The following is an 18,712-nucleotide window of genomic DNA, read 5'->3' on the forward strand; positions in this document are numbered from 1 at the left end:
GGGCTTGGGTTGGGCTCATCAATTTCCCGTGCTCGGTGCCTGCGTCCCGGCGCGGCGCTAATGCGGAACAAATTGAGACATATCCTCTCCGTAATTAGTTCCAGCGTTTCAAAGATTTACGGTAAAATAATGGCCTGAGCCCCACCGGCCGGGCACGGCGGTCGAGGCGCTGGGGAGGCGACCCGGGGGCCGGCGGCTGGCCCCGCCGCCGCCGCTCCCCTCCCCGGTGCCGGCGGGGCCCGCAGCGGCGCGCACCGGCCGGGGGACGCGCTCGGAGTAGGGAGCGTTGGGGTGGCGGAGCCCCGGGCCGCGCCGCCCCAGGTGGCGGAAGAAGGAGCCGGGGAGGAGGGAAAGGTGCAGGTCCCCCAGGCGGCGAGACGCTGAGCCCTGCTCCGCTCAGCGGAGAGCCGGGGAGAGGCTACGCACCTTTCCCTCCTTGTGCCATCAAAAAAGGCTTTTTTTCCGCTTCAAAGGATAAACAAAATGTCCTCTCCCCAGCTCGAAAGCGTGCCAGTGCCCCCGTCAGCCCAGATAGGGAAGGCCGGTCCCGTCTTGCCGGGGGCTCCCGTCTGCCGCGGTGCCCGCCGTGCTCGGCGGGGCACGGGGAGGAATGCAGGATCGGGCCCGCCGTGATGAGTTCCTGCCCCTCGGCGCCCTGCGCTCCTGGAGATGCTTCGCGGCTTTGTTTCTGCCGCTCTTGGCACTTAAATAATCAAACTCTGATCAGCCCCCCGAGTGAAAGGAGACAGATCCCCCTGCGTGCTGTGAACGGCTTGAGCGGGGCTGGAAGGGCCGGGGATTTATCTCTGTTTAAGTCAGTCTCCCCCACCTCCGAGCCGTGAGGAGATCGTTTATGGAGTTTAGTAAAGTGTAGTAAGAATTACCGGCCCATTAATTGGTTCGCATGGCAGGGGAGAAAACGGAACGGGGAAACGCAGGTTGGGGAGGTGCTTCAGCGCTGCTCAGGTTGGAGCAGGTTCCCGAGCCCGTTTTGCCCGGGATCGAGTGGGACTCTCAGCAGAATAATCCTTGTCCAGGAAATATCTGTTGTTTGATCCTGTGGAGTATGTCTTCGAGTACAATCGAAGATTGAGCATTATCAGGAATTACCATAGCTACGTAACAGCGGGCAAAGCCATAGAGCCTGGTTGCTGCCTGGCAGATATTTGGATTGGGCCGTGTTCAAGACCAGGCTGGATGGGGCTTTGAGCAACCTGGTCTGCGGGGAGGTGTCCCTGCCCAGGGCAGGGGGGTGGGAAGTCGATGATCTTTAAGGTCCCTTCCAACCCGAACCATTCTATGATTCTACGAAGGGGAGAGGGCAAAAAGTTCCGGACCGCCCGGGTCTGGACACCGGCAAAGGAGATGCGGTCCTTGAACTGCCGTATCTCCGGCCATTGCTTTCAGCTGGGCACCGAGGCCTGGACGCGGGCGCCCGGTTGGTGGAGCGTGAGGTGGTTTACCCCAGCGTGCGACGGGAATCGTGGTCGGGATCTGCGAGGAAGAGGCGAGCAAATGTCCCCTGCACGGGGAAGCAGCTCCTCTCGGCACGCCAGGGCTTTCCCGAGGGGGACCTGCTGCCGGCGCTCCCGGCCTGGGCTAGAAAAGTGCGGAGCGGGAGATTTTTCTCTCTCCCGGGTGCTACCTTGAGGGGAACGGCTGCGGAAGGCGGCGCTGGCCGCTTCCCAAAAGTCCCCATTCCGTCCCGGGGTAGAAGGGTCCGGACTTCCCTCCTCCTTGGGCTGCACCGCTGAGGGTTTCTCCCGGGACGTCCCCGCCCCGTTTGCGCCGAGCCCGCTCTTTGCCCCGCACCGGCTGGGGCGGCTCGAGGGGGCGCAGGTACCGGTGCAGGGCGCTGCGACGGGCTGAGCCGGCGGTCCCGGAGCACCCCCTTGGCCCAGCACGGCTTTCCCCAGTCTCGCTGCAAGCTCTGCCGGCAGCCGCGGGGAGGGAGGCTGAGGTGATGGCCAAGGGGGTCTTCTTGTTTTGCGGCTGGGAAGTGGGAGAGAGGCGAGGAGTCGGACGGGCTCCGGCCGTTCTTCCTCCCAGGTGGAATAACCCAGACCTAGGGGATCAAGAAAATATCTTTCCCTTTCAAGAAGATTTATCAAGCTAGGTTATTTAAAAAAAAAAAAAAAAAAAAAAAGGAGGGAAAAAAAACCCAAAACAACAAACCAAGAAAAAAAACCCAAAACAATCAACCAAAACCAAAACCCACACACTAGTTCGAAAAATAGTCCACTGCGGAAAGGCTTTTTCTGTTTGTACCAAGAGAGGTCTAGTTTTCGCAGGAAATTAAATACTCCGCTTATGCTGGCCAAAGACTTGTATTTCTGTGTGTACGTTGTCGATTGTAGAGCCGGAGATGAAAGAGACCAATCTCAGGTGTGGGGCCATCACAGAAGTGAGCAAACCCAGCAGCAGCCCCGCTCCCGACTCCGCACCTCCCCGCAAGGCCCCTGCGGGTACGGGGGCGGGGAGTGACTGCGGTGTGCGGGGAGCCCCGGTGCCGTCAGAGCGGGGGTGACTGCGGTGTGCGGGGAGCCCCGGCGCGGTGAAAGCGGGGGAGCACGCCTCGGGGACCGGCGGTGTCAACGGGGGCAGCGCACTCCCCCCCCATCACGGGCATGGGCTGCGCTCACAAATGCCGTCCGAGAGTGGTTTAGTGTCGTGTGCGCTCATAAGAACCGGCGGATCCTGTGAACTTAGAGGATCTTTAATATCGGCAAAGATAATCAACAAATCTTTCGCTCTTACGTTACACGTCGATTTCCGTAATAAATAGATTTACGCATCAAAAGAGAGATTTTAAAAGGGAATTTTCTGAAGATAGTTTTTGAAAATTAAAGTCACTTCACTAATAACAAAACCCGACGGGTTCGGTTAAAGAGTTTAAAAAGAAAATGAAATTATACTTGGCTACTCTAATAACGAGCTATTTTAATTTATTTTGTTGTAGCATTTATTCATTGAATTTTAAAACATCGTTTCAAGATTGGCGGTGCTTGCCGTAACCTTTAATGCCGTGGGGGAAAGGAAATACCGAAGTGTAAATTGTCACCGGGAAGACAACGGGCTGGCTCTTTCCAGCGGCAGGTAACCGTTCATGGCGGGTTTTTTTTTAGTCATTTTAGCGGCGGAGGGAGGGTGAGGCGGGCGGGGCGGGTGCGGGCTGCGAGCTGCGGGGTGTGCGCCGAGCCACGGCCTCAGCGGCCGCGGTCGCTGCCGCGGTTTTAACAGCGGCCGATGAAAGTTGCGCAAGGTCCCGCGGGTCGCGGTGCTTCCCCCGCGTACACTGCGTCGGGGCGCAGCTCCCGGGAGCTGTCCCACGCGCGCTCGTAGAAGCAACCCACTCCCAACCCGCCCCGCGTGGTTATTAATTAGTAGTTTTGAAGGAGGACGGCGGGATCCCTCTTCTCGCGTTTGGTGAGAGCCTCTCCCGTGGGGGAGGCGGCGGGTCGTCTCTGCCCCAGGTCCCGGGTACCGCTGTGTCCCGCGGGACTCTGCCGCCCGCCCCGGGGCTTCCTGCCGGTCCCACGTCGCCGAAATCGTGGCATCCCTCGCTGCCAGGGCTGACCCGAGACCCGCCGTGTCGCCCGGAAGGACCGTCCGGGGATAAAGTATGAGATGCCTTCGGGGGCTCTCCCGCCGCCGCCCGCGGGATGCACGCTGAGGAGCTGCTGTCCAGGAGGCTGGGGAGGAAAGAGAGAGCCCGGAGCTCCCCAGGAGCAGTGCCAGGTGAATCTCCTAAAAGCAGATGACTTACAGCCCTACGATCCTCCCCCGCCCGCCCAGCCGCTTCCTTCCCTCTCTCACACGGGCAGGGTGGAGGGACGGGGCCGGGACCGGGCGCACGCCGGCCCCGGTCCCCTTGCCCAGGGCGACCTCCCCTCCCCTCGCCGGCGGAGCCCTCGGTATCCTGGCACGGCCGGCTCCTTGAGTACAGAGAACACCCGATATGCGGGGTCCCGGGCAGACAGCCCACACCCCGCAGGAGCTCAGGGAGACGCGGGTTCCTCCCTTAGCGGGAGAGGCACCTGGAAAGACGCTTTCCTCTCGCAGGGACAGGGTCCGCCCGCCCCGGGCTGGGTCACTTCCCCTGGCTCTTGCAAGGGCGGAGGCTTCTCCACGCCGTCCCCAGGGCCTGCGACCCCGCCGCCCTCGGGAGTCCCCACGGACACGCACGGAGCTGGCGGGGGAAGTCATCCAGCACGTACTTACTGTCCACCTGGATCCCTCTAACAGTCTCGCAAGTCTCTCCTAAAGCGAAGGGACGTTAGGGTGAGATTTAGTGGCGCTTGCACCAGAAGAAGGGTGGGAGTGATGTGTAGGGGAGATATATTCTCCCACAGTAACCTCTCCCCCTCCATCCCCGGCTCTCCTCGCCCACCCCCCTTCCCTTCCCCCGCGTGTCTGGTCCGGCTGGGTTCAGCCGAGCGGGCTGTGGGCAGCCCCTCGGCGGAGGTTGTGTGAATGGAGGATCGGCGTGGCTGACTCCTCCTCCCCTGCAAGCGCCTCTATTTGAGCTTTGCAAAGTTGAGGGTGAGCAGGCATCCGAGGTGAGGCGTGCGAGGCGGCTGTGCCCCCCTAGCACGGACAGACGGACACACGCCCAGCCGAGACAGACACAGAGCCGCACGGGGACACACCGGCCACACGCACACCCCGCCCTGCCCCTGCGCTGCGAGCGGGTGCAAGCCCGGAGGCGATCCTGGAGAACAACCTTTCCCTGTCGCTGTTGCCGGCTCCCGCAGGGCTGGACCCGGGGAGCTGCGTGGCGGAGCAAACTTCCCCCAAAGGGCTGAGCTCGCCAGCCTGGTGCCTGCAGCCGGAGCCGGCCTCCGGCTTGGCGGGCAGGGGCCAGGTGTCCTGGAACAAGTGCGGCCCGGGGGGAGACTGGCTGCCCGGCGGCAGGCAGAAGGTCTGCGAGCAGATGGGCTCCGACGTCCGAGACCTCAACGCGCTGCTGCCCTCCGTGCCCTCCCTGCCGGGCAACAGCAACTGCACCATGCCGGTGAGCAGCGCGGCGCAGTGGGCTCCCGTCCTGGACTTCCCCCCGGGGGCCTCCTACGGCTCGCTGGGGCCGCACTCCTTCATCAAGCAGGAGCCGAGCTGGAACGGGTCGGACCCCCACGAGGAGCAATACCTGAGCGCCTTCACCGTCCACTTCTCCGGCCAGTTCACCGGCACGGCCGGGGCTTGCCGCTACGGGCCCTTCGGCGCCCCGCCGCCCAGCCAGCCGCCCTCCGGCCAGGCTAGGATGTTCCCCAACGGGCCCTACCTGCCCAACTGCTTGGAGAGCCAGCAAGCGATCCGCAACCAGGGTAAGGGCAGCGCTGCCGAGCGCCCTGGGCTCGGGGGGGCCGGGCCCCGTAAGGCGTCCGCTGAGCCTCGCCGGGCCGCGCTTGATGTAAACACCGAGCCCAGCCTTTCTCCCCAGCGGCAGCCGGGCAGGGTTCGGCGAGCCGGCCCTTCCCTGCCTCCTTTCCCTCCCTGTGCGGCAGCCACGTCGCTCCGGGGAGTTTTAGGAGCCACGAGTTGCTTGCCCCCACCCCTCCTGTGGGGCAGCGGGCTGTAGCAGGCGGCTCTGCCAGGCGGGCTGGAGACCCCCACCCCGGCCCACAGTCCGCGGGTTGGAGCAGCCTGTCGCCTCGCAAAGGTTTGTTCGGGCCGGGGACGGCTCAAAGTCCTGGAACGGAGATGGGGCCGGTGCCCCGAGACAGTTCCCTTTACAGAGCTGGGGGGAGCAGGGGGAGGGAGGCGGAGGGGCGCAGGGTGAGAAATGTACCTCCAAACCTCCTCCTGAATCCGAAAACCGCTGCCTGCTCTTTAGCGTTTCCAAGCCCCTTGTCGAATTAACCTGGGGAGCGCTGAAAGCCCCCAGGCCGGGGTACATAAACAGGGGCGCCTCGTACTTTCTTTTCAGCATCTCCGCGGCCGGGACCGGCTGCGCTGTAGCTCGCTGCGGACCTCGGTGTTTGCACCGCCCTGAGACATCCCCGTGGGCTGCCGCTGCACGGCCGGGCGACGGGGCAGCGCTGGCGTGTGGCGGATCGTCGTCTAATCGTTTCTCTTCCAGTGGCTGCAGTGTAAACATCTGCCGGTGCGAACGCGAGGAAGAAAGGAGAGGGGGCGAGCGTGCGGAGCCCTTGGGCAAGCCCGAGCCTTTTCGGGTCTTGTTACCCCCCTCCTTCATCTGCCCCCGTGTCGTTGAGCTCTTGCCCCGCGCTCCCGGCCCCGGGGGAGTGTGGCCGAGGGGGGGGGTCGGGCCGTCGCGGCCCCGAGACTCGAGGGACGGGGGAGCGGGAGCGGCGGAGAGCGCGCGGCCCGGCCGGAGCGGGCCGACTCGCCGGGGTCTCGCCGCTTTTAGCGTGGGGTCGCCCGCGCCCAGCCCGCAGCTCGGGCTAGCTATGCGCCGCGGGGGCAACCGCGGTACCTACAGAGAGGGGCCGGAGGCTGCCCCGGGAGGACCCGGGGTGTCCCCGGCTCTCTGGCTGGTGAAGGGAGGCACGGCGGGAGGCCAGTGCGGAGGCCGAGGTCGGACGGGCGCGGGCTGTGCTAGCCGCCGAGGGGTGGCCCGAGGCCGGCGAGGTGGCCTGGGGCGACGTTTGCATTAAGGAGAGGCGATGGCGGCGGAGGGGAGGCCACCGAGCAGTGCTGGGTCGCAGTCCCGGTGCCAACCGCTCCGCTGCCTTCGCCCCCCGGGTCTCGCTGTCTGCCCAGCGCCGGGCTCTAATCGGAGACCGAGCCCGGCTGGGAGAGACGGGCAGCATCCCCGGAGCTCGGGGGGAGGCTCGGCGGCGCCGGGCCGGGCCGGCGGCAAGGCCCCGGGGCCACTGCGCGCCCGGCGGGGGCCTCAGGCTCTGAGTGCCGAGGGGCGGCCTGCGCTCGCCCCGGCACAGAGCTTGCCGGACCAGGGTATTTTTTTTTTCTTTTTAAGACATCTGAAAGGATTTTAGACATCGGAGAGGATTTGTAATCTCTGGGCAGAAATAGCGACGAGAAAGCGGAGAGGAGGGTGAGGGAAATAAACTCGGCCCTGGGTGGGCGAGGGACAAAACAGTGGGCGCCCGGTGAGCCGGCGCCCCGTGGCCTCGCCCCGTCCCCGGTGAGGCGGATCGAGACCCCGCAAGAGCCTGGAGGAAGGCGCCGTGCCGGGGAAGAGGGGCCGTGTCCCTGCTCCCTCCCGTGCTCCGCGGGCCGAGCGGCCTCGCCGCGGGGACGGTCCCTGCGCCCGCGGGGGTGTCCCTTCAGATCGGGGCTGTGTCCCCGCACGGGCAGCACTGGGGCTTAGCCACGACTATTTTCGGTGACACGCAGCGAGCTCCTTCGGCAAAAAGGAATTCAACAAAGGGTGTTTGCTTTCTTCTTCTTTTTTTTTTTTTTTTTTTTTTTTTCTTCCGTGGGTGGATAAAATGTTCTTGCTTTGGTTCTCCTCAAGGTTGAACTCCTTTTTTTTTTTTTATTTTTTTTTTTTTTTTAGCCGGTTCCTCCGACCGTGGGAAAGATGCTACCTTGGCTCTGCGGTGACATTACTGCCAAGTCTGGGATGGGGTGAAGGTTAGGGAACTAAGGCTTTGAAACCTCTGCCCAGTTTTCCTCTTCTCCTTCTCCTCTTTCATCCAGCTGGGCTCCTCCAACAACTGGATGCTTCCAGAGGGCCCCGTTCTCCAGCAGATGTACAACTTTCAATTATTTTCAGCACATTTTAATCAGGCCTGGCTCTGATAACGCCCTAATTAAAGAGACCTCACTATCGGCAGCTCGGTTCAGAACTCAACTTTCTTATCACATTCCTGAAGCTTTGGGTCAGGCAACACCGGAAAATGCGGCCAAAACCTCGTTCTGCTCCGAGCTGAGTTTTGAAGGTCACCGAAAGCCTGTGCCGGGCCAAAAGTAACGTAGAAAGTGTCAGTGTTTTCTGAAAGTTAAAAAAGAGGCAGAGGGAAATGGGGAGAAGGGAGTTGAAGGTTGAGCCTCTACCCTGAGGGCTAAGGGAGGAGATAAGGAGCGAGAAACAGCTGTGGGATGGGAGCCCGTAAGGTACCGGCCTGTCAACGCTGCTCGCATCGCCACGAAAGGAGCTCTGCTCCGACGGCTAGGGGGATGCGAGGGAGATTTGGCCGGGGACAGGCCAGTCCTAGTTCTGTCCCAGCCTCGCAGTCTCAGGGACGGCTTAAAATCATCGCGAAGGTGAAGGTTTCAGTCTCCTGGACATTTTTTTTTTCCCCTTCCCGTTGCTCCGTATCTCCCGCGCAACCCTTACAGGTTAATTAAGTCCTGTAATGTCGCTGGATCCGGGCTGTCTGCAGAGAGAATAAAATGGAGAAGTAACAACCGGATCCCTTTGTTGCCTCCCCATTTTATTCTCTCTGAAACCCCCTGTGATCATCGGTCGGCGGTGGTGAAGCAGAGACCGCGCAGCGCCGAGTCCCCGGCATGGAAGGGAACTGAGAGAGGAGCCTGAAAACAGCCCCGAGTGCTCCCTCTCGACCCACAAAAATCACCCTCCGGCCACGTGTCACATCCAGACAGGGCTGCGAAGGATGCCCGTGCTGGAATAAGCAGGTTAAGAGAGAGGTTTGGTTTCTTTTCCCAGCCCGCGTCGCACTTTTTGGTTTGGTTTGGTTTTGTTTTGAGGTGGTTTTTTTTTTTTTTTTTTTTTTTTGGAAGAGTGGCTCTCGGAGGAGCTTGGTTCTCGGGGTAAATGCTGATGAGCCGAGAAGCCTCTGAGATAATATTACTTTGTAATTACTTTTTTAGCTGAAGTTGTTTAGCCAGCTCCAAGTCATTAATGAAAGTTGGTGTCCAAGCACCTGATTTACGATTTCGTGTCGGCCCGGGGTCAGCAGAGGTGGTCTCTTTCCATCTGAATCTGCTCCGTGTAGGAAACAAAATAGGCTGTTTATTATTTTGGAGAGCAATTTTCGCTGAAAGGAGGAGTTTTATTTTTTCATGAAACATTCCGCCTCTTTATTGCAGACTCTTCAGAAAGCTGCTCTTAAAAAAAAAAAAAAAAAAAAAAAAGAAAGAAAAGAAAAAGAAAGATTAAAGGGTAACTTCTAAATTGGAAACGGCAGAGGAGTACACTGAGCAGATGGGAATCTTCCTCTTTAATATGAGCAACAATTAATGAAAACATCCTTTTTATTACCGAAGCCGATCTGTTCTCTTTAAACACGAACGAGACTTCCGACTTTCCGCCCCTCGGAGCGGGCTGCCCGGCTCGCCTCTGCCCGGGGGGGGCGGACGGGGCGGGGGGGGGGAAGGTGCGGGCGTCCCACCGCACCGCCCTGAGCCCGCAGCCTCGCCAAGTGCGTGTACTGGGGAGTGGGGGCACAGCCTTGCGGTGTCTTTTTCCCCAACGTGGGCAGCAGCACCGGGGTGGGGGAATCGGTAACTGCGAAGTATTTCGGCAGCCGGCGGCGGTGCCGTGGGTGCGTGGCGGTGGGGGCCGGCGTCCGTGGGGTCCTCTCTCTCTCGACGCCTGCTGGGAGAGGCTTCGCGGGGTGGCCGAGCGGGCTCAAGAAGGCTCTTCCTAACCCTGCTGCGTTCTCTTCGGCAGGTTACAGCACTGTGGCCTTCGACGGGACCCCCAGCTACGGCCACACGCCGTCTCACCACGCCGCTCAGTTTACAAACCACTCCTTCAAACACGAGGACCCCATCAGCCAGCAGCCCCCGCTAGGTAATTTCAGCCTCCCGGCCGCGGGGACCCCTCTCAAAGGCCGCTGGCAGCCCGGAGAGGCTCCGGTGTCGCACCGCTGTCCCGAGTGTCGTGTCCCCCCCCCTCCGCCCCCGGCCTGGCACAGAGCTAGAGCTGCCCAAACGCTGGAGGACGGGTCCCCGCAGCCCCCTCTGCAGCCCGGGGCGGGGCGGGGGGAGAGGGACACGGCCGGTGGCCGCAGGGGGTAACTGCCGTTTTCTCCACAGGGGACCAGCAGTACTCGGTGCCTCCCCCGGTATACGGCTGTCACACCCCCACCGACAGCTGCACGGGCAGCCAGGCCCTGCTCCTCCGGACCCCCTACAACAGGTATCTCCGCCGAAAGGCAGCTTTGCCTGGCCTCCTGCGCGGGTCGTTGCTCTCCCCCGCATGCCCTTCAATCAGCTTTCTCTTTCTGCAAGGAAACTGATTTATTTGTTTCCCTTTTTCAAAAGAAAAACGATATTCACACGTAAAGAAAAAAACAAACAAACAACAACCCCCCCCAAAAAACCCAAACCCAAACCAAGCAAACAAAACCAACAGAAAAAACAAACACACACAAAAAAAACCCCAACGAAACCAAAAAAAGCCGCCGCGCCCCCCACCCCGGGCCCCGCCGTGTTTCGGAGCTTTCCGGGCCACCTCGGGGTTTGCGGGGAGTGGGGAGTTTGCGGGGGGCCGAGACACACCCCACACCCCCCCGGCGGAGCCCCTCTCCGGCGGCAGGTGCCGGCCGCCGTCGGGAAACGGGAACCGGGCAGCCAGGACCTCCTTGGGACAGGCCTGTCTCGGACGGAGCGGGCCGGTGCGAAGGGTTTGGGGGTTTGCCCGGGTGCGCTCCTCCGCTGGCGATGGCGGTACGGGGATCGGGCAGGCAATTAAAGCTCAGCTCCCTCCGGGGGCTTCGTCTTACAGCCCAAGAGCCCTTCCGATGGCTCCCAGGAGGCACGGGGACTGGCCTGCAGAGAGGTTATTTATTGAGAAGGGGGCAATAAAGCCATGGGATCTCCTTGCTGGGAGGAAGGCGCCTCCGGAGCTTTGCCGCAAGCAGGGGCTCTCTTCGCCAACGGACGGGTCCGTTGCGAGCGCGGCTTCCCCTTTCCTTCGGTCTGGCAACGGGGGCCGGGCGTGTCTCTCGCAGTTTTACAACGTGTTTAGCGAGCAAAGAAGTTCCCCCAAAATTTATTCTTCAACTTTTTGTGAACTTGGAGCCAGTCCCCGTATCTTGGAGTTGCTTAGTAACTCTCGCACACAAAACAATATGCCTCGGCGAAGGAAGCCGCGAGCGGCTCCCCTTGTAGGCCGGTTATATCATCTCTGATTAATCAACACTGGACGTGGGACAACAAAATTCTGTCACTTCCAGAAGCCACTTCGCTAATGAACGTGAGTTGACGTCAAGGGAAGGAGGGAATGAGGTAATGAAGGAAGGAAAGAAGCCTATCCAGAGAGATTAGCTTGCAGAATAATTGGCGGGGCGAACTCCTGCGCTGAGATTGCTCGCCTCGCAGGGAAATCTATAAATATGGCTGGTGGGGAAGCTTGGGGAGGGCAGCCCCAAAGCCGCCTCGGGCAGCCGCCGCTCTCCCCCGGCCCCGCCGAGCCTCGGGGCTCGCCTTGCCGCCCCCGGTGTCGGGGCTGCCGGCGGCGACGCCGGCACGGCGGGCGCTCCTCCCTGCCGCGTTTGTACGTTTAATGGAGCGAGCCCGGTCCTGGGAGGTGTGATTCCGATAGGAAACACGCTGCTTGTGCGGCTCTCCTCCATGTGCCGCTCCCGAGGAAGCATCGGGAAAGGGGGTGGGCGCAGCCTGGCATCGCCTTAGCGCCGCCGCCTCCCGCCCAGCGCTTCGGGACCCGGAGCGAGCGGGCAGCGCTGCTCTGCGGGACCGGTTTCTTCCCCATCTTAGCTTTGATCCTGCTTTGCCTCCCGGGAAGTTTACTCCTTACTTCTGTAGGATAAGGATTTAAGTCCTTACACCTCACACGAGCCAATATTGACGTGTGGGGGTGCAAGTCAGGGCAGAGCTTGCTCCATGTGGAGGGCAGCTCCAGTTGCACAAAGCCTGCCCCAGCATCAAAGCCCAAACAGGTGGGTGAGTTCGGTACGGCCTCCCCTCGTCCCTCCTGCACGTGTTCTAAAGCATCTGGAAAAAGCAATTTTCCTGCTGCACAAGTGTTCTTCCTAGAAAGTGTTGTAAGAAAGTGAGCGAGTAGTTACCGTGCAGAAACTGGCGTGACTCATTAGCCACATTTCCAACGGCCTGAAAACCGACCGAAATATTTATATTGATCTGGCGGAATCTTTATTATTTTATTTTTTTTAAGATCATGTTTATTCCGTACCTCCTTTGCGAAGGTTTATTTTACTTTTCGCAGTTCAGGTCAAGTGTGCCAGCTCTGCTCTGACAGCTGCTGGCTCAGTTGTCACATCCGAGCGCCGGGACGGGCAGGGACGCGGGGCGATGAGGCTGCCCAGGGCCATGCCCATGCCCGCTGCGCGCCTCCCTGCGCGCCTTTTGAGCGCTGCGCGGAGCGCGGAGCGGAAGGTGCTCATCCCCGGCGTGACGGCGTTCGTCGCGTCTATCGCTCCTCGCACGGGCAAAGGCAGCCGGGAAGGCAACAGCTTGAAAGAAACGGTTAAAAGATCGTAATTCTTGTACTGGAAGCAGAAGTATCTCTGAAATCTCTCGCCTCGGCAACTGCTCGCTCTGTGTTTACAGCGCAGCTCGCTCCTCCGCCAAGGAACACTGCGCCTGTTGTTGATGGCTGGACACGGGTGACAAACCCGCGCCGATTGCGAGTGTGCATTAGATGACTAGCATTTGTGGGGCCATTAAAACGGTGATGTGAACTTTTCTACCTCGCGCTGTTTAATGTAGTAAACACGCTCGATGTTGAAAATTTACTGTGAGTCACACTTACAAAGACTTTAAAAGTGGAGGAGTCTCGGTTCAGATTATAGCTGTTTCTGTGCAGAGGTCAAGAACTCGGTAATACTGCGATGCAGGCCAAAACAAACTCTATATGATCTACTACTGGTTTCCTTTTAAGTTCCCTTTTTGCTCAGCGTTGACTTCCTTTTATTCCACTCCAACTTACATTAATCCCCGTTGCAGAAATGTTCCCCCCCTTTCCTCTCCTTTCTCTTTAAAAGTATCTCTGTAATGAAAATAAGTTATTTTTAGTGTCGTCTTTGTGGCCGTTCGGAGGGCCAAGGATTCAGATTGGAATCAGGGCAGGCATATCCCCGGAGACCCCGCTTTCCTTCTCATCATTCAAACCTCGTCCAACGCCGAGATTTTGAGAGGAGCTGTTAATTCCATGAGATCACCTCACGGTACTGTCAATAATAAACCGTGGCGAGGCGTAAATGGAGTTAGGGATGTCCTGTTCTCTGTCACACGTCAGATGCCAGATGTTTAACCCTGTGTCCGTGCCCGGGTGGTTCCCGGGCAAACGGCGGCCGGCGCGGCCGTTCCTGCCTCCGGGCTTGCCGGGGCGCGGAGCCCGCGGTGCCCGCCCGCCTCCCGCCCCGGGGCCACTTTCGCACGATTTAGCCAAAGTTTGGGCAATCCCGGGTTTTTCGAGACGTAAACCTCGCAGGGTGGCGGTCTCAGCATCGCCACAGAAATTTCTCCCCTTGGACGCTGCCGGCAGCAGAGATCACACAGATCCCCCTCTACAGCTCGTGTGAGGGGGTGCCCCTCCGTGGGGCATAGCTCCCCCCCCCCGCCAAGGGTGTGCCGAGAGACCGCAGCGCACCCCGCGGGAATCCACTCTCAGAGCCTCAAGTCAAACGTCTCCTTCTCCCTAAGTCGCGCAGCTGAAACGCCACCCCACTCGGCTCCCGCGCCGTGGGGCGACCAGGTCTGGCGTGGGCTCCTAGCCCGGGCTGGCGTGGGGTGCCGAGCTGGGCGCCTGCTCCCCCCGGCACTCGTTCCCCAGGCTCCCGCCCCACCGCAACCGCAGCGGGAGGGCAGGGCGGGGGCGAAGGCTGCGGGTCTCTGCTGGGGCCGCCCCGAGCCTGCGGGACCGGGGGCGGCAGAGCGGGATTAGGCAGAAAGAGCAGCGTTTCGCTCGCCCTCTTCCTCCGAGGGCTTTACACGACGCCCGGCCTGCCCGAAAGCCAGCCCGGGCTCCCTCCAAAGGCTGAAGCCAGCTCGGGCTCCGCCGTTCCGCTGTTGACGGAGCTGGAGAGGCAGGAGGGAAGCGCGGCTGGAATTCGGGGAGGGCAGGAGGGAGCTTTCGAAGGGGAGGCGAAGCCGGGGAGCGGCGGCTTCACCTCGCCGCCGGACCCTGGGCTGGTTTCGGAGCGGTTTGGTTTGGGCACTGTCACCCAAAGGCGGCATGCAATACAGTGGCTGCGAGCTAGTGACAAGATGAGTAAGTGTATTGCTTTATGAAAAAGCAAAGGAGGGGAAAAAGTGGATATTGTGGGGGAGGCTCTTATAAATGAACTGTCAAGCGAAAGAAAGTTAAAGGGAAATCTCCTGCTGTAAATGCATCGGGCGGGCACTTCTAATAAAAATCAGGGTCCTGGAGGAATTAATTACAGCAGCATTACAGGAAGAATTCGTGGAATTGCAAAACGTAGTTGGCACAGACCAGCACGGACTACTATTGCAAATGGGGAAACTGCAGGAGAGTTTAACAATTCCTGAGCTGATATGCAGGACATTGTAGTAGCATAATAGCACTTCAGACACACTAATGAATAATAGTGTCCAGCGATACTGACAAATGATATTGCACATACTTCGAGATTGAAGTCACTTAATTTGTTTTTATATGCAAAAGCTTCCCACTGGAATCTGACTTTTTTAAGTCCCTTCTACCTGCCACGAAGGAAAAAAAAATACCCTCTTCTAATAAGAGGATGATATAAATTCACCGCGTAAGTCCAGCGAATTTAGGTGTAATTAATCAACAGGGAGACTTGCGTTTATTGTGAGCGGCATCAATCACCGAGCCCGGGTGAAAGGCCCCGGGGCTCCCGCCTTGTTCGCCCCCCGGGGCCAGCTCCTTTCGCCGGCGGACGGGGGTGGGAGGAGGCTCGCCGGTTGCCCCCCTCTCCCCCCCGCCCGCCGCCGCGTACCAGCGGCCGCGCTCCCCGGGTTTGCCGTTTTTAAACTGGAAAGCGATGGTCGGGATACTTCGGTGGTGCTGGTTTGGGTGGTGTAGCGGCGGGGAAAGAGCATATTCCAGCGGTGAGCTTCGTTTATCGCTCAGCCACTCCATTTTTCTCCTGCTTGTCAAGCCCCTCTATGGAGTAACATCCATCACGAGTCACGATAGCTGCTTCACTCCATTAACCACGTGGTCTCTCACACTCCTGGTTAAAACAGTTAACAGATTTGCCTTTTTAAAACAAATAATCCGCTCCGTTAGCCCGCCAGGCTGCCTATATTCGTTTCATTAATTTCCAAGTGTCAATATCGGATATTACTTTTCTGTAAAGAAAAATTTTTCTGTCTCCACTTCCAGCTATTTACAGATTGACAGATTTGTAGATTAAGAGACTTTTCAATCCACAGCCATTCTTTTCTTTTACTTACTTTTATTTACTTTTTAAAATTCATAATACATCGGTAAAAGGGATTATATAAAATAAATTAACTTTCTACTGTAGTATATTTAAAAACAATAACAAAGAAAACGTTGCTGTCTTGACGTGTCGGTTTTAACTCGATCGCAGTAATTTTAGTTCTAATTCTACGTATTTTCACAACAGCGACAATTTATACCAAATGACCTCACAGCTTGAATGCATGACATGGAATCAAATGAACTTGGGATCCACGCTGAAGGGGTAAGGCGCTTTACTCTTTTCTAAATCTTTTGCCCAAGTGTAGCTGTATTACCCAGCTAACTTTCTGTTGGATTTGACGACTCGAATCCGGTCAGTAGCACGAAAAAGCCACCGTTCCGACAGTGGCTCATCGTCTGGCTGCAGTTTAAAAAAACGTGGTTTTTTAAACATTTGTAATGACCTAAGTTAAGTGCGAGGGTGGTGCCTGGTTCAGGTTTATTAAGTTAAGCGGCAGGGATTTAAAAGGCAAAGCTCTCCGGGGGGGGCTGCAGCCGCCACGCTTTGGCCCGGGCCGGATCCCGGTCCCCGTCCCACTGTCGGTGCCGGGGGGCAGCTGCGTCCCCTCCGCGCTCTCCTCCTCGAGCTGTCGCCCCTTCCTACCGTCCCTCTTCCCTTTCCCTCCCTTCGCCAGGCCCTGCGTCCTGTGTCCCGGCCCTGCCGCCTCCCGGCTTCCTTCCTCCCGGCCATTGTCGCCCTCCCACCTGCCGGGAAGAGGCTCCGGCCCGCCTCCCCCGCGGGGCTTCCTGCCGCTGGGCGGGCAGGAAGGCCCCGAGGCGCCGCGGGGCCCCGCCGGGGTGGCGGCCGCGGGGTGGAAGTACAGCGGCCCCGGCGAGCATCTCCCCCGCCGGGCCTCCCTCAGCTGGCAGCCGGGCTCCCGCCCTGCCGGGGCCGGCCCCGGGGGCGAGGGCGGGATGCCGGGGAAGAAGAGGAGAAGGAGCGAGTAAGGCGGTGTGAAGGTGTGGGTGCCGGTGCCGGGCCGCTGGGCAGCCTGTGCCCGCTGCCTCCGGTGGTCTGGCTCCGGGTGTGTTGTCCTGTAAGGCACCCAGGGGAGCACGAGGTAGGACCGAGACCCGCTGCATTGCCATAACTTCACCTTACTTCATCTACGACCACTACCATGAACAAAACCCCCAGCTTTTGATCTTAGCCAAGATAAAGCCAAAGATTGCCTGCTCTGCTCTTGAGTAGATGATTGGCCATGAAAACTAGGTATCAAAACTACCTTAGTAGGTATTACCAACTTGCTTTGAGATGTCATCAGTGTCTAGGCGAACACTAACAGCCTCAAGTGAACAACAGGAGAGATCTAGAAAAACCCACAGAGATCTATGCTTTCATGTAGTTGTCCGTAAATGTGAAAACCTTGTTCAAGATGGACTTTGTGTACAGTGCTGTAGCGTGATAAAGGAAAAAATATTATGGGTCTGCTCCTAGCTCATTCACAAATGGTGTTTGAAGGTTAGAGAGAGAAGATAGTAGCATAGTAAACTATCTAATCAGAATGAACTAGAGAATTGAGCCTAGAGAGATCTGTCAAGGAATTCTCTTGTGGTTAGGAAGATCCTCAGATCCTACAATTGTGTACAGTTCAGTGCCTTTGCTGCCAATCCTCTCTTTTTAAAGGTTATTTCCTACTTTTTTTTTCCATAAGTGTTTTTGATTTCCTCTTTAAACTGTACCCTTTAAAGATCAGCCATTGCAATATTAGACACTGTTTTGTCTCTTCTGAAGAAAATATCCTGCAAAATGGAGAAACACATCAACCTTGACTGAGGTCCAAGTTATTAAAGCAAGGAAGAGGTTATTCTTTGGGGAATTCACTGAAAAAAAAAAAAAAAAAAGGCACAATAGAAGTATTAAAGGAGTACTGAACAAAATAAATGGCTTCTTACTTGTCCAGGAGTCAGACTGTTAGCAGTGTAAAGTATGTGACCTAGGATGCATGAAAGGGGGGGAAAAAAAGAAATCAAGATGAATGATCTATGGTAAAACAAAGCTGAAAGTTTTGGTGTAGGCCAAGATTGTAGAATCTGTGGAAAATCAGTGCTAGACATAGCCTCATCACTGGTAATATGAGCCAAAATAGTTATCTGTCTTTTCTGGCTGAGAGTTACAATACACAGTACCTCCAATCTCAGTTGCCATGAACATAAGGTATTCTTCCCAAGATTTACATCTTTAAAATATATGAACTGTTCATAAGGGATTCCCAGGCGTTTAGTATTTCAGATGCTTTTCTCAATCTTATAGTTGTAATTTAAGAATTTTGGAATCAATCTTTCTGTTGAAATACGGAGCTTCTAGATTGTGTCCAACGATGACAGTCCTTGTTTAGCTCCTTGCCTTGGGTTCTCCCCAGCACTTCTTCCTGGCTTCGGTAAGACTTTTGTACATTATAAGAAGGAAGAAAGCATTACCAGTAAGTTCTGCAAATTGTTAGAGAACTCTACAATTATATAAAACTTATGGGTCATACACTTTATACTTGACAGTAGACCAGTTCAGTAGCTTGCTTTCTAGGTTCACGTTCAGCGTAAGTTTAATATACTGAAATTAATCTGTTGCCATGCAGTTCAGGTGGAGTTAGTGAGCAGCTTCTATGCTTAAGTTATCTGGCAGTTCATCTGAGAGCATTCTGGTTTTAGCTGTTTACATCCTTGCCCGTATTTGTCTGATCAGCTCCAGAATCTCCTCACTCCAGATTAAAAGTTTGAAATTTGGCAAGAAACACTGTCAGATGGCCAAAGCTGTGTCCTTTTCAGTCATTGTGAAAATCATTCCTGTTGAGTTGCAAGCTTATGAACAGTCTTGTTTGTGTGTGATCAGAAGCAAGAGCCAGGCGTCTAAACTATCAAATGATTTTATCTGCTCAGAGCCTGCTTCAGCCCATGGCTTTAAAGCCTTAGAAGACTTTTTTTTTTCCCTGAATGTTTTTTTCCTCTGTCGAGCACCTCTCCTATGAAGACAGGCTGAGAGAGTTGGGGTTGTTCAGCTTGGAGAAGAGAAGGCTCCAGGGACACCTTATAGCAGCCTTCCAGTACCTAAAGAGTGCCTACAGGAGAGATGGGGAGGGACTCTTTATCAGGGATTGGAGTGATAGGACGAGGGGTAACGGTTTTAAACTGAAAGAGGGGAGATTTAGATTAGATTTTAGGAAGAAATTCTTTACTGTGAGGGTGCTGATGCACTGGTTGCCCAGGGAAGCTGTGGATGCCCCATCCCTGGAGGTGTTCAAGGCCAGGCTGGATGGGGCTTTGAGCAACCTGGTCTAGTGGGAGGTGTCCCTGCCTGTGGCAGGGGGGTTGGAACTCGATGATCTTTAAGGTCCCTTCCAACCCAAACCATTCTATGATTCTATGAATGTCAGATATTGCAACTGAGGGCAAGAAGTTTCTTTGTCTCTGTGGGTCTTA

At 57.2% G+C, this 18,712-nt stretch overlaps 1 protein-coding gene across 12 annotated transcripts in view; it reads left to right on the plus strand.

The window, feature by feature from the left end:
- Positions 1–4,686: 4,686 nt before the first annotated feature.
- The window catches only part of WT1 (WT1 transcription factor), a 36,024-nt gene continuing 21,998 nt past the window's right edge, over positions 4,687–18,712 (plus strand). For 5 of the 12 annotated variants that reach the window (XM_074148837.1, XM_074148838.1, XM_074148841.1 and 2 more), the window contains exons 1-4: positions 4,934–5,324; positions 9,566–9,688; positions 9,934–10,036; positions 15,441–15,518. In XM_074148837.1, the coding sequence (XP_074004938.1) occupies positions 4,934–5,324; positions 9,566–9,688; positions 9,934–10,036; positions 15,441–15,518 (695 nt within the window). Of the gene's footprint in view, positions 5,325–9,565; positions 9,689–9,933; positions 10,037–15,440; positions 15,519–17,407; positions 17,440–18,712 lie in introns of all 12 variants that reach the window. The other 7 variants (XM_074148834.1, XM_074148835.1, XM_074148842.1 and 4 more) reach the window with 5 other exon arrangements.

The sequence above is a fragment of the Numenius arquata genome, chromosome 6, assembly GCF_964106895.1.
Source record: "Numenius arquata chromosome 6, bNumArq3.hap1.1, whole genome shotgun sequence".
NCBI classification, from domain to species: Eukaryota; Metazoa; Chordata; class Aves; order Charadriiformes; family Scolopacidae; genus Numenius; species Numenius arquata.